The sequence below is a fragment of the Equus asinus genome, unplaced genomic scaffold (assembly GCF_041296235.1).
Source record: "Equus asinus isolate D_3611 breed Donkey unplaced genomic scaffold, EquAss-T2T_v2 contig_800, whole genome shotgun sequence".
NCBI lineage: Eukaryota > Metazoa > Chordata > Mammalia > Perissodactyla > Equidae > Equus > Equus asinus.
In genome coordinates, this window is record NW_027225517.1 from 528579 (window position 1) to 544320 (window position 15742).

General features: G+C 37.0%; 1 protein-coding gene and 1 pseudogene across 1 annotated transcript; both read left to right on the forward strand.

Annotated features, from left to right (window-relative positions):
* The first annotated feature begins 206 nt into the window (after positions 1-206).
* On the forward strand, positions 207-1170 carry LOC139044306 (olfactory receptor 5AN6-like; annotated as a pseudogene).
* Positions 1171-12940: 11770 nt separating this feature from the next.
* LOC139044307 (olfactory receptor 5A1-like) lies at positions 12941-13903 on the forward strand. The gene has a single exon (XM_070503734.1). The coding sequence runs from the start codon at positions 12941-12943 to the stop codon at positions 13901-13903; it is 963 nt and encodes a 320-aa protein (XP_070359835.1).
* Positions 13904-15742: the final 1839 nt, after the last annotated feature.

Genomic DNA, 15742 nt, shown 5'->3' on the forward strand with positions numbered 1-15742 from the left:
TCTTTGTCCCCAAAGAGAATTACAGTATTTACGCAAGAGAATTTTTTAAGTTGAGTTTGGTAATTATAAATGGAAGACACTGATTAACTCAAAGTTGATGATTAAGATATATATGTAGCCAGCTGCAGAGTGGAAAGAAATTAAGAGTATTTCTTTTTGTCTTTTGAAAATGAAATAATTTCCTTCTCCCATCTTTTTCCCTGCAGATGGTACCAACCAGGTCCATGGAAGGAGATAGAAATCAACCTCTGCAGTCGTGTTTGTTCTCCTGGGACTCTTCGATGAAAAAAGGTGAAGCTTATCCTCTCTCCACTCTTCCTAGGGATCTACCTTGTGATCCTAATTTGGAAACTGGGTCTCATCATCCTAATCAGGATGGACTCCCATCTGCACACACCCACGTACATTTTTCTCAGTTTCCTGTCCTTTACAGACATCTGTTCTTCTTCTTCCACCAGCCCAAGGATGCTTTCGGACTTCTTAAAAGATACAAAAAATGATTTTGCTCATTTCCTGTGCCACCCAGTATTTTGTTGAGTCCTAGATTTGTCTGACTGAATGCTGCCTCTTGGCTGCCATGGCCTATGACAGATATGTTGCTATTGGTAGGCCTCTGCAGTACTCAGCCATCATGGCTCCCAGCCTCTGTCAGAAGATGGTTGCTGGGGCCTATGGGAGTGGTTTCCTTGCTGTCATCGCTATTACTATGCCACTTGGTTTCATCTCTGTTACCATGGGCCCAATGTCAGTTCAAATTTCTTCCTTGACATAATCCAAATTATTTTCTTGTCTTGTTCTAATCCCTTCATCAGCCATACCATTCTTTTTCTCGTATGTATTTTTGTTGGGTTCAGTTCTTTCTTAGTTATCAGCTTATCCTATGTTTTCATTTCACCTTCCATTCTGAAAATATCTTCTGTCAAAGGTAGTGCCAAAGCTTGCAATACCTGTGCCTCTCACCTGGTAGTTGTGACAATCTTCTATGGCACAAGCCTCTCTGTGTGCCTACTTCCCAGCTCTAGCCACTCCAACAAGCAGGACAACGTGCTGTTAGTGTTCTATGTTATCTTTATACCCATGTTAAATCCTCTTATCTATAGTTTGAGGAAAAGGGCTTTCAAAGAGGCCCTGAAGAGGGTGGTAAAGAGGCTAATACATTTACCTCAGTGAGAACAACATTTTTGCAGCTGTTATTTCCCCTATGAGGAACACAAGAGTAAGAAGACGTGTGACCCTTTGTAGGTCACAAGAATAGCTAGGTAGAGAGATGGAATGAAAACCTGGCTCCTTGATTCCTGGTGCCATTATGTTTAGCTGTCACCATCAAGTGATCTATTTGAGGCAGTGTCACCACCATTGAATTCAGTTTATAAAGCGTGTATCCATGATTAGACCCAGGTCGATAAAACCCTACACTTTGAGAATAGAAGTTCTGATATATATTTCATGTAGAGAAATGATAAGAATCTAGAAAGCCACACAGACAGTTCTTTCCTCATTGATTTTTTCTTTTATATATTTTCAATTGTTGAGAATTTATTTGTACTTCAATAAAATTTTTAAAAAGAATGTATAAAATTGCATATGTGAATGTTAAAAATAATTTAAAAGTGAATACTTTATCTTATTAATTCCAAAGAGAGTGAGAGAAATCTAGTGTGAGAGAGATGGCACAGAATCAGAAAATTGGAAAGAGGGAGAAAAACAGAGAGAGAGAGAGAGCAGAAAAAATGGGTACAGAGGGAAGGGGAGGGGAAGGAGGAGAAAGCAGGAGAGGAAACTAAAGGAAAAGAGAAAAAAATAGTGTTCTGGCTTTATTCCCAAATAACATTGTTCCTTCTATCTTATTCCTTGAAACTCCTTGTGAATTGAATTGTGAAAAACAGATGGGAGAAAGGAATGGTAGAAAGAAGGGGCAATTTTAAGGTCAAGAGTTGGGGAGATTCTCACAGGCTAGAAAGAAGTCAAAGTCATCAATTTCCGGGCATACGTGGCCTGAAGCATGTTCTGTGGTAGCCTCCCAGAGACCATGCCAGACTCAGAAATGAAGGCTGTCATGGTATGTCTAGGAAGGCAGATTCTGAATCTCAGAGATCTAAGCGCATGGAATTTCAAGGCCTTAAGTTGACCAGAGAGCAGCAGAGCAATCAGATGTGGGGTACCATGGAGACTCAGGGTCCAGCTGGTATAATTTAAAGAAAATTTTGAAAAGAGATGTTTTCTCATGCATGAGTTGTGGACTGAGCTTTGCATATATTATGTTACTATTTACACAATATTTTACACTTTACATAGTTACATTGCATAGGTTTGATTTTTTTCTCTTACCATGTTCAGTTGGCAGGGGATAAATTAGACCCATTTACAGATAAAACCTTTGGTCATATTGAGGTCTGCCACATTCTTCCCAGGGTAGCAACAATTCTTCTTGAAGCTCACAAAGTGTCATGTATGGAACAAAATGGTTCTTACTAACCAGAAACATTTCTACTGCTACTTGTCCATGGTGCCAAATTTCTGTACATTTGATGTTATAGCTTTAAAACTATCTTAAGAATCTGTTCCTTTTAAAATATTAATTTTTTTACAGTTCTTATCAGAGTGACTATATAACTACTGACCAATTAGCAAGTGTTAAACTGAATAATTAACTCCTTATCCCATCCATCCTTTTCTCTCTAGAAGTAGGATTAGCAGAAGCAGATCAAATCATGAATGAGAACTTCCTAAATCAGGTGTTTCCCTAGTAATGGCAGGGTAGATGAGCTCCATCTTAAAAAAAAGGGAAAAACAAAACCCAAAAAACAAAACCAAAATTTTGTGGGAATCATCTTAAGCAGATATTTTTAATGAAGGATTAGTAATGCAGCATAATATGTTGTAAAGAACTCCAATTCAGAACACATGAATTAAACCTACTTTTAATAGAAGGCATGCCACGTACTTCACACTCTCAGTGCTTTATAAGGATTATCTAATTGATTCTACGAAGAACTACTCTATAAAGTAGCTGATACTATAAGCCCATTTTATGGGTGATATTAATGGAGCTTGAAGATGTTAACTTGCTCAAGGTCACACAACCAGGAAATGGAAAGCTGGAATTCAAACCAGATTAGCTGATACTAATGTCCATGGTATTAACCATGATGATCTGTGGCTCTGTCAAGAATTAGTTTTACTGTATTCCTTATTACTTCAATATCCTCACTTATGCCTAGGAAACCATGCAATATCTGTCTCATAGGGCTGCTGTGATAATTAGCTCAGGTCACGGAGTGAGAAAAAATATATATCTAAAATGGAAGGCTTTGTAAACAGGGAAATGTCCACATATCTAATTTATTGTTATCAAGCAGTATTCTCAGTTAGCTGTGTCATCTTTGGCAAATCTCTTAGCTCCTCTGGCTTCTAGCTCCTCACCTTGAAAATGATGATGGTATTAGACTAGAAGATGTCCAGGTCCTTTCCATGTCAAATGCCTCCAAGGTTGTTAAAAGAAATGCTATAATCACAAGACCATAATAGGACCATGAGGAAGTGGGGAATTGAATCAGAAGGGACACGGCAAAGTGGGGCATGAAATTAGATGGAGTAAAATTCCATGACAACCATGACCCAAGAGAATAAGCACCTGGAGTGTTTTCTCCCTCATTGTCTTTTCTCTTTTCACCTCTGCCCTAATAACACATTTAAGAAATACCCATCCAGTTGTGGGTATTTCTTTGGCTGTGAATGGACAGCCAATTTCATGACCTAAAGCACCAATCTTGGAGTGCAGTAGGGCCCACCTGAATAGATCTTTTGAAAGCAAATGAGCAATTTCAAGTTTGGCAAGAGCTCTGTTATCCTGGGGGATGTCGGTCAAGGTAAGAGGGCAAGATTTATAGAAAAGAGTGGATTCCGTGTTATCTCAATATCCAAGTGATTCTTCCAGTAAAACCTATGTGGAGTAAGATTTGTGGTCCTCATACATTTTATGAGGTTTATGCTCTCTTCTCTTCTTTATCTCTTTCCTCTCCCTCACTTCCACACCCTCCACTTAGGGCTTTTCCTGGGGTTCTCTTTCTCCCTACCCAAATTCTCTCACCTTCAGTGAAAAGAATAATCTCTAATCTAAAATGTCAATATTACTATGGAGTGAGGGGTGGATGATGTTGAGTTCTAGTTCTGCAATTTCTTAATGATGTGGTCTTTAACTCAGTTAACTTGTGTTTTTCACTTGTAAAATGAGAGAAATAGAAACATTTAGAATCTAATGAGACAATTTCTATAAAGCCCAGCACACTCTAGAAATTAATAATAAAGCATTGAATGAAAAATAATAATTTGCTGAATTCCAGGGGATTTAACTAATATCAAAACATCTTTGTCTAAGTATGGCCCTCTCATCACTCTTATTCAACACAGTACTGGAAGTTCTAAGCAGAGAAATTAAGCAATAAAAAGAAATAAAAAGTAACAAAATTGGAAGAGAAGGAGTGAAACTGTCACTATCTGCAGTTGACATGATTTTATACTTAGAAAGCCATAAAGAATCCATCAAAAAACTATCAGAAATAATAAGCGAATACAATAAAGTTTCAGGGTACAAAGTCAATATACAAAAATCAGTTGTTTTTTTTTTTAAAGGCAAAGATCATACCCATTTCATTTATTTATTTTTTTAAAGATTGACACCTGAGCTAACATCTGTTGCCAATCTTCTCTTCTTCTTCTTGTCCCTAAAGTCCACAGTGTATAGTTGTATATTCTAAGTGTAGGTCCTTTTGGTTGTGCTATGTGGGACACCACCTCAGCATGGTCTGACGAGTGTTGCCACGTATGCATCCAGGATCCAAACCGGAGAAACCCTGGGCCGCTGAAGCAGAGCACGTAAACTTAACCACACAGCCACGGGGCCAGCTCCAGTTGTTTTTCTATATACTAACAATGAACCAGCAGAAAGAGCAATCAAAAATAAAATCCCATTTATAATCACAATAAAAACAACAAAATGCCTAGAAATAAATTTCACCAAGGAGATGAAAGACCTGCACACTGAAAACAGTTAGGGATTGTTGAAAGAAACTGAAGACAGAAAGAAATGAAATGATATTTCATGCTCATGGATCACAACTGATTTCTGAATGTTGACTTTTTGTTCTGGAACTTTATCAAATTCATTTATTACTTTCAACACAGTTTTGGTTGAATCTTTAGGATTTTCTGTCTACAAGCTCATAACATCTGCAAGTAATGCTAATTTTATTTCTTATTTCCCCATTTGTATGTCTTATATTTCTTTATCTAGCCTTTTTGCTCTAGCTAAGATTTTCAGTTGCTATATTGAATAAGAGTGGTGAGAGTGAGAACCCTTGTCTTGTTCCTAATGTTAGAGGGAAAGCTTTGTTTTTCACTGTTGACTATAATATTACCTCTGGGTTTGTTTTATATGTTCTTTGTTATGTTGAGGAACATTCCCTCTAGATCCAATTTTGCAGGGTTTTAATCATGAAAGGATATTGTACTTTGTCAAATGCTTTTTCTGCATCTATTGAGATGATCATGTTTTTCACCTTTCATTCTACTAATGTGGTGTATCACATTTATTGATTTGTTCATTGAACTTTCTTCCTTTCCTAGGATAAATCCCACTTGTTCGTGGTGTATAATCCTTTTACTGTGTTGTTGAATTTGGTTTCCTAATATTTTGTTGAGAATTTTTGCATCTTTTTCAAGATGGATATTGGTCCGTAGTTTTCTTTTCCTGTGTGCTGTTCTTGTTTTCTTTTCTTGTGTGTTTATCTGGCTTTGGTGTCAGAGTAATACTTTCAATTCCAAAATGCAATAGGAAGTATTCCTTCCTGTTCAATTTTTTGAAAATGTTTGAGAAGGATTGTCATTAATACTTTTTTTAACGTTTGGTAGAATTTGCCAAAGAAGCCATCTGGTTCTGGGGATTTCTGTGTTAGGAGGTTTTCAATTACTGATTCAATTTCCTTACTTGACTTTTTTCTATTTAGATTTTCTGATTCTTCCTGATTCAATCTTGACCGTTTGTATATTTCTCGGAAGTTATTCATTTCTTCTAGATTATCCAATTTGCTGGGCTGTAATTGTTCATAGCAGTCTCTTATAATCTTATGTATTTTTTACTATCACTTGTAATGTCTCCCCTTCCATTTCTGATTTTATTTATTGGAGTCTCCTGTCTTTTATTGTTAGTGCAGCTAAAGATTTGTCAATATAGTTTATCTTTTAGAAAACTAGCCCTTAATGTCATTTATTATTTCTATTGTTTTTCTGGTCTCTATTTAGTTTATTTCTAGCCTGGTCTTTGTTATTTCCTTCCTTCTATTCACTTTGGTCTTTGTTCTTCTTTTCTCATTCCTTGAAGTGTAAGGTTAGGTTGTTATTTGAGATTCTTCTGTATTCTTAATGTATGCATTTATTGCTGTAAACTTCCTTCTCAGAACTGCTTTTGTACCATAGTATTGGTTTTGGTGTATCATATTTCCATTGTTATATGTTTCAAGATGTTTTTTGATTTCTCAGTTGCGCATTGATTTTTCAGTAGTGTGCTGTTTAGTTTTCACATATTTGTTCATTTCTCAGCTTTCTGCTAATGGATTTCTAGTTTCATGCCAATGTGGTCAGAAATGATACTTGGTATGATTTAAATCTTAAATTTTCTAAAACACATTTTGTGTCCTCTCATGTGATCTATCCTGGAAATGTTTTCTGTGCACTTTAGGAGAATGTGTGCTCTGCTGCTATTGGATGGAATGTTCTATAAATGTCTGTTATATCCATTTGGTCTAACGTGATTCAAGTTGAACATTTTTGTGGGAATTTCCTCTCTGGATCATCTACCCATTTCTGAAAATGGAGTATTAAAGTCCCCTACTATTGTTGCATTGTTGTCTATTTCACCCTTTGTATCTGTTAATATTTGGTTAATATATTTAGGTGCTCTGATTTTGGGTGCATATATATTTACATTTATTATGTCTTCCTGATGAATTGACCCCTTTATTATTATATAATGACCTTCTTTGTCTCTTGTGTCAATATTTGGCTTAAAGTCTATTTTATCTGATATAAATATAGCTATTCCTGCCTTCTTTTGTTTTCCACTTGCATGAAATATCTTTTTCCATTCTTCCACTTTGAGCCTATGGGTCTCATGAAAGCTTAGTGAGCCTCTTGTAGGCAGCATATAGTTGGGTCTTGATTTTTCATCTATCTAGGACTCTGCCCTTTTTTTTGGTGAATTCAATTCATTTACATCTATTGTAATTATTGATATGTAAGCACTTACTAATGCCATCTTATTCATTGCTATCCGGTTGTTTGTATTTCCATTGTTTCCTTTTTTCTTGTGTGCACCTACCTTTGCACATGTGTTTTTTTCCATGGTGGTAGGCTCTGTTTCCCCTTTCTTATCTTTCATGAACCTAGTCTAGATTTTCACTAGGTGATTACAATGAGGGTTGTATAGAAATCTCATAAGGAAAACAGTCCATTTTAAGCTCATAGCAGCTTGACTTCAATTTTCTACAAAAACTGGACCCTTCTACTCTTCTGTTTCACATTGTTATGTTATTTTTGCCTCTTTTTATATTCTGTATTCTTTAACAAATTATAGTAGCTATAATTATATAATACGCCTCACTTTTAGTCTTTATACTACAATTTAGTGGTTAGCCCACCATCCTCTTACAGAATTAGCCTTTTCAGTCTGCCTTTATATTTACCTTTATCACTGTGCTGTATTCTTTTGTATGTTTTCATGTTGCTGATTAGTGTCTTTTCATTTCAGCTCAAAAAACTCCTTTCAGCAGTTTTTAGAAGGAAGATGTAGTGGTGATGAACAATCTCAGCTTTTGTTTTTCTGGGAAACTCTTTACTTTCCCTTCATATATGAAGTATAACTTTGCCTGATAGAGTATTCTTGACTGGCAGTTTATTCTTTCAACACTAAGTATGTCATTTCACTTTCTCTTGGTCTGTGGGATGTGGCTGAGGAAACTCCTGGTAACTTAATGGGGGTTCCTCTGTAGGTTACCATCATTTTTCCCTAGTTGCTTTTGGGATTTTGTGTTTATCTTTGATTTTTAAAAGTTTAATTATAATATGTCTTGGAGAAAGTCTTTTGGCATGAAATAATTGGGTGGTCTATAAGCTTTGTGAGCTTGGCTGTCCAAGTGTCTCCGGGTTTGAGAAGTCTGTAGTATTATTCCCTAAATAAATTTTCATCTGCCTTCTTCCTCTTTTTTCCTTTCAAACTTCAATTCTTTTAATTTTGTTTTGATGAAATCCCATAGATTGTATAGGCTTTCTTTGCTCTATTGTCTTCCTTTTTTTCTTTGCCTTGCTCTGACTGGGTTATTTCAAACTTCTTGTCTTCTAGCTCACTTATTTGTCTTCAGTTTTCTTTACTGCAAATGCTCTTTATTGCATTTTTCATTTCATTCATTGAATTCTTCAGTGCCAGAAATTGTTTCTTTTTTATAGTTTTGGTTTATTTAGTACATATATATATATATATGTGTGTGTGTGTGTGTGTATATATCATTTTGTTCATTTTTTTCTCCTAACCTCATTATTGTCTTTTTAGTTACCTTGTAGTTCATTGAGATTCTTCAAAAAGCTATTTTGAATTCTTTATTAGCTTGGTCACAAAATTATGTACCTTTAAACTTCTGAAATTGGAGATTATGGTCATCTTTAGGTGACAACATATTTCCTTGATGTTTCATATTTCTTGTAGGTTTTGGTTGCTGCTTTTACATTTGAATTAAAAAAGACCTCCTAAAATCTTTACTAATTGCCTTCCTATGGGGTTTACTGTCACTGGTGGTGTTATATCTGAGATTTTCTCTGACTTTATATGGGTGAATGTGCTCCACTCTGCTTGCTACCATGGTTGGCAGAATTTTTAGGCTATTGTGTCTTCCTCGTTACAATTCACGAGGATGGCTACTGGAAACCTCTTATTTGTTTTCTCAAAGCTAGTGCTATAGCTCATGTTTGTGTGTTCTCTCTTGCCATAGACCCAGGTTTATTTTTCTGAGACCACCCAGTTTACCAGCTTTGTTGTCACTGCTTCCCTTAGAAATATTCACAAGAAGCCAGTTGCAGAGTGGGGAGAGGTGTGGGTTTGGCACTGGGGCCTTGTGGTTCCCACTGATCTGGGGGGGAGATTCTTGGGTGAGGTACTCCTGGAGGCTCACGGAGGATTTCAGCTGAAATCCTGAGTGCAGTAGGCAGGAACTATGCTCATTTAATGTCTTTTGATATTATCATTTGTTTATTTCCTGATCTTCCCCCTCCCTCCATCACCAACTACCTGTCTCAGTGCACTAGGTTCTTTTTAGAGACACAGATTTCTCCAGCTGTGTCCAACACTACTGAAGTGGCTGGGCACTCACTCACTGTTCTTTTCCCCTGTGGCATAGTTCACCACCGTTGAATATTTCAGACTGTGCATTGTTGCCTTGAATGAGTGGTCCTTGGAATGCTCCTCTCACCTTCCCCACTGTGACCAACTCATGCTTCTTTTCTGTTCCAATAGTTCACTGTACTCCACTCTCAAGAAGGCTGGGCTTCCACAAAGTCTCTCTCATTCATGGGTGTCTGCCAAAGACAGCACTCTCCAGACTTTACCTGATCATAACCCAGATGGACTTAGGTAGGCTCACTGACTCCTGCTGGCTCTGCAGCCCATTCTGAGGTCTGTTTGACTATTATGGGATACACAGGTAGGCAAGATTGCTCCTGGGTCCCTTGGTCTATGGCCCTGGATACCACAACTCCCACAAGATGTTTTTGCTCAAGAATGGATGTCTAATTCATTCTTACAAAAGTGGGACAAAAAGAAGGACTGTCTTTTACTGCTAAGATGCTAACATTCCTCCTTCCTCTGATAATTTTTAATCTCATACACTTACTCATGTAGATATGCAGCTTATATCTTTGACTATTGTGACACCAAAAGACACCAAGTCAAAATTTTTGTTTAAAGGAATTCTGTGTTGGTGTTGCCCCTAAGGTATCTGACAGAAATAATATAAAGCATTTCTGAAGGAAGACATTTTAAACTCAAGCCTCAGTGATTCCCACAGATAAATTTTTTTAAAATGCTAAATTAAGATAAAAAAATCACTAAGCAGACAAAAATACAAGATATCTTGCTGAGAGTCAGCTATAACATCAAACTATAAAATCAGATTTGCAAAACTATGTAGTTAAATTATTAGATATTAATAAGAAATAAATATGTTTAATATGTTTAAATAATGGATGCTATGGAAAGTATGATGAAAGAATAAGAGACTATCAAAGATGACCACTCAGGAAAAGAACAAAATGAAACCTTTAGAGAGAAAACAAAATATTATCACTGAAATGTGAAATTAAACAGATGCATTAAACAACCAGTTAGCAAAACTTATGATAGAATAAATTATCTGGAAGAGAGATCTGTAAAAATTAAACAGAACACAGGAGATAAATACAAATAATGGATGTTTGAGTGAAGTGGAGGGGAGAGCAAGAAGATTCAATGACAGACATTTAATTGTGGTTCCAGAGGCATATACTAGAAATATAAAGACAATTTCAGAATATTACCTGTGTTTGATAGATAGCACATCAGGCTTAAGTTTACCTTATTGAATGAATGGACATTAGAGGAAGCTGTGAATACCTCCGTGAGTAGAAGATGAACAGAATATATCGTAGATGTAAAATCAATCTTTTTGTTGTCATGATTGTTGGTTAAGATGATGACTGTGATGATGATGAAGAATGTAGTTTTCTGCTCTGTTCTCACAAAATTCTCTTTCTATTCAGTCTCACTGTGGACAGAACCACACCTAAGTCTGGCACGATCAATACACTCATGCATCACTTAATTGTGGGGAAACATTGAGAAATGAATCATTAGTCAATTTCGTTTTTGTCTGAACATCATAGACTGTACCTCCACAAACCTCCTTGGTATACCTACTACACACCTATGCTATATGGTACTAGTCTTATAGGATCACCATCATTTATGCGGTCTGTTGGTGACTGAAATGTTGTTACGTGGCACATGACTGTACATATTCTGTCTGCTCCCATTTTTCCTTCCACATTGATCTCAAATCTTGCATTTATTTTCTAATTAGTAACTTCCTTCCTTCAGAATACTTTTCAAAAGAGTTCACCATGAAGCAAAGACAGATCTAATTTTGGGAAATGAACCCTTCTGCCTCACTTCTCAGACTACAGCCTTATGCTTCAATGGGGATTTTCTCATATTGTTCATTTTTGGTCCTAGAAGGCTGGGAAATGATTGGCGAAAAGAAAGTCATTCTGGATGGCTAATACTGACAGGTATTTGTAGTTCATAGACATAGTTTATTCCACTAATGTTGCAGTCTTTCTCCAGGGAAATCTCCAAGACTTCTGCTTTACGCAAACACAAAACTCTCAGCTACATGTGACATATATTTTCTAGGTTTCATGGCTTCCCATGATTTTCTTTCTAGTTTGAGTTCATCTGAATAAAAATATACTTGTGCTGGAGATGTTCTAATGACCACCTGAAGAGATGACAGCTATTGCATCTTGAAGAGGGCATGCAGTGTCTTATGCAAAAATATTATTTTGGTTATTTACTGTTTGGCCTGAAGACTTAGTGCTTAACTTCTCTGGACTGGCTCCAAGGAGAAAAAGAGAAAGGACTTCCAGAAATCCTGCCTCAGTTTTCTAATCCCCATGTCCCTTGCCTAAGCATCCTCATCCTTACATGAGTTCAAATCACTCTACTTCTACAGAAGTCTTGAATCTAGGAACCATGAATAGACTTGAGGGTGACAGAGAATCCAATAAAACCATATGCAGAGGTGATAAGTGGTTGCAGTTTCCTGGGTACAGGGTTCAGACTTTGTAACAGATTTTCAAATGTATCACTGACTCAAAGAAGATCAAGAGTCACTGTCTTAGATAATTTAACTTATAAGTATCTCTGATTTGAAGAAAGAAAAAGCTGCACCTGCAAAGAAAGGAGCATAATGGCTCTTTCAAACTTATCTTATCTAACTTCTCAGGTGCTTTCCTAGAATCATTAAGTTGTTCAACTCACATCCATTTCCAAACTATATCTTGTCTCTGACTCTTCCCACTATTCTATGGCATTATTTTTAGATCTCAGATGGTTTTATGAAAACAGAAAGGCAGTTACAAGATAGTCCACCCTCCCTGATTACAGTTTAGTGGAATCTTGGTTCCAAAGATTCTATGTATTTATTTATTTATTTTCTGAGGAAGATTTGCCTTGAGCTAACAGCCATTTACAATATTTCCCCTTTTTTTCTTTTTATGTGGGCTGTACCACAGCATGGCCTCTAACAGAAGAATGGTGTAGGTCAGTGTCTAGGATTCAAACCCAGGTACCCTAAGTGAAGGGCACTGAACGTAACCGCTAGGCCCCTAGGGCTTGCCCCCGAAGGAGATTTTAAAAGACATGTACTCCAGCATCCTCATTTGGTGTATGAAGCCTCATGATTCAGGGACTTCTTCAAGCACTGATTAACATCAGAGCCATGTGTGAGGAGAATTTTTGTTTCACCATATTGAGAGATAGCAGTTTTCACCAGTTTTGTCTATTTCTGATTCTCATATATTTGTGAATTCTAGGAAGTTAAAACATGAAATTAAGACATTTCAGAGGATAATGTACTCATAATGCCAATTTACTGTCTTTTGTCCCCAAAGAGAATGAGAATGTTTACTGAAGGGAATTGTTCATTTAAGTTTAGTAATCATGCGTGGAGGACAGATTAACTCAACATGATGATTTAAGTTGTATATTTAGTCAGCTGCATGACTGAAAAAAGACGAAGAATACTTGTTTTTGTTTTTTGAGAATGAAATAATTTCCATCTGTCATCTTTTTTGTCAGTAGATGACACTAACCATGTCCATGGAAAGGAATAGAAATGAGACTTCTGTGTCCACGTTTGTCCTCCTGGGACTTTCAGATGAAAAAGAGGTGCAGCGTGTACTATTCCCAGTCTTTCTAGGGATCTACCTTATGACTCTAATCTGGAACCTGGGTCTTATCATCGTAATCAGGATGAACTCCCACCTGCACACGCCTATGTACTTTTTTCTCAGTTTCCTATCATTTTTAGACATCTGTTATTCTTCTTCAAATAGCCCAAGAATGCTTTCAGACTTCTTAAAAGATGAAAAAAACATTTCCTTCATTGCCTGTGCCACCCAGTATTTTATTGGGTGCTGGATGGGTCAGGCTGAATGCTGCATCTTGGCCACCATGGCCTATGACAGATTTGTTGGTATCGGTAGGCCTCTGCAGTACTCGAGCATCATGGCTCCTGGCCTCTGTCATAAGTTGATTGCTGGGGCCTATGGGAGTGGTTTCCTTGGTAGCTTAGTTCAAACAGTTTCTTGCTTTCGTCTCTACTACTGTGGGCCCAACATCATTCCAAATTTCTACTGTGATGTAACCCAGATTATTTCTTTGTCTTGTTCTGATTCCCACATCAGCCAAATGATTCTGTCTCTCGAATCTATTTTTGTTGGGTTTGGTTCCTTCTTGGTAATCATCTTATCTCATGCAATCATTGTAGCTTCCATCCTGAAACTATCTTCCATCAAAGGTAGTGCCAAGGCCTTCAATACCTGTGCCTCCCACCTAGTAGTTGTGACAATCTTCTATAGCACAAGCCTCTTTATGTACCTGCATCCTAACTCTAGCCACTCCAAGAAGCAAAACAAGGTGCTGTCAGTGTTCTATGTTATCCTAATCCCCATGTTAAACCCTGTTATCTATAGTTTCAGGAACAAGGAGATCAAAGAGGCCCTCAAGAGGATGACAAAGAGAGTAACACATTTATTTCCATAAAAACAATATTTGGGCAGGTGTTATTTCCCCTATAAGGAAAATAGAGATAAGAACATGTAAGAACTTTTTGTAGGTCATACAACAGCTAGATAGAGAGAAGTGAAAAACTCACTTCTTGATTCCTGGTGCCACCATATTTAGCTCACACTACCAAGCGATCAGTTTGAGGCAGTGTTATGAACATTGAATCTAGTTTAAAAGGTTTGTTCCCAGGATTATACCCACGTAGGTAAACCCCATATTTTGAGGACAGAGGTTCTGATAGACATTATATGCAGAGATAGACAAGAACCTAGGAATCCACACAGTCTTTCTCCTATGATTTTTAAAATGTCTTTTATTCATTTTCAACTGTTAAGCTTTTATATGTATTTCAATAAAATAAAATAATGTATAAAATCAAGTTGTGAAACTTAAAAATTATTTTAAAATGAGTACTTTTAATCTCCACCTCAAAGAGGGAGAGAGAGTGAGTATGAGAGGGAGGGACACAGAAAGAGAGAGATAGAAAGACTGAAGGAAAGACAGAGAAAGATAAAATATGACAGGAGAGGAGAAGAAGAAAGATTGATCTGGCTTTATTCCCAAATAAGCTTGTTCCTTCCATCTTACTCATTGAGCCTCCTTGTGAAGTGAATTTTGAAAAAGGTATGGGTGAAAGGAATGGTAGAAAGAAGGGGCACAATAAGGTCAAGAGTTAGAGAGATTCTCAGAGGCTAGAAAGAAGTCAAAGTCATCAACTTCTGGTCATAGTTGGCCTGTAGCCTGCTCTATGGTAGCTTACCAGAGACCATGCAAGACCTCAGAAATGCAGGCTGTCATGGTGTGTCTAGGGAGACAGGATCTGAGTTCCAGAGATCCGAGTCTCCCAAATATTCCTGGACCTTAAGTTTGACCAGGGAGCAGCAAAGCCAGTTTACTTGGGGGTACGATGTAGACTCGAGTCCAACTAAGAGAATTTAAAGAACATTTAAATGGACATATACTTTTAGAGGAGAATTTTTTTACTTTTTACTTTTTTAAAGATTGGAACCTAAGCTAACAACTGTTGCCAATCTATATTTTATTCTTTCTGCTTTTTTCCCCAAATCCCCCCAGTACATAGTTGTATATTTCAGTTGTGGGGCCTTCCAGTTGTGGCACGTGGGACGCCACCTCAGCGTGGCCTGATGAGTGGTGCCACGTCCATGCCCAGGATCCAAACCAGCAAAAGCCTGGGCTGCCACATCGGAGTGCACAAACTTAACCACTCGGCCAGAGGGCTGGCCCCTAGAGGAGAATTTAAATAGTAAGCTTCACATATATTACATTAGTATTTATACAGTACTCTACACTTCATATAGTTAAATTGCATGGATGTGATTTTTTTCTATTACCATATGAAGTTGGCAGTTGAGAAATTATCCACATTTTACAGATAGAAGCTTTGAGCATATTGAGGTCTTCCATGTTCTTCCCAGAGTAGCCACAATTCATCTTAAGTCTCACAAAATTTAATTTGTGGAGCATAGATGCTTCTTATTGACCAGAAACATGCTCTCCATGGTTTGAATGGGTGCCCTAATTCTATACTTTTGGTGTTATATTTTTAAAAACATCTTAAGAATCTGTTCAATTTAAAAGATTAATCTATTACAGTTCTTACTTGTGGGAATATCTGACTACTAACCTATTAGGAAGAGTTAAATTAAATAATTAACTCATTGCCCCACCCACCACTCTCTCTCTAGAATTAATATTAACTGAAATAGAGCAAACCAAGAATGAGACCTTCCTAAAACATCTCTGTTTCCCTAGTAATGGCAGGGTAGATGATCTCCACCAAAAAAAAAAAAAAAA

Excerpts from the sequence above, each read along its gene's own strand:
- LOC139044307 (XM_070503734.1), top strand. The coding sequence starts at position 12,941 with ATGACACTAACCATGTCCATGGAAAGGAATAGAAATGAGACTTCTGTG.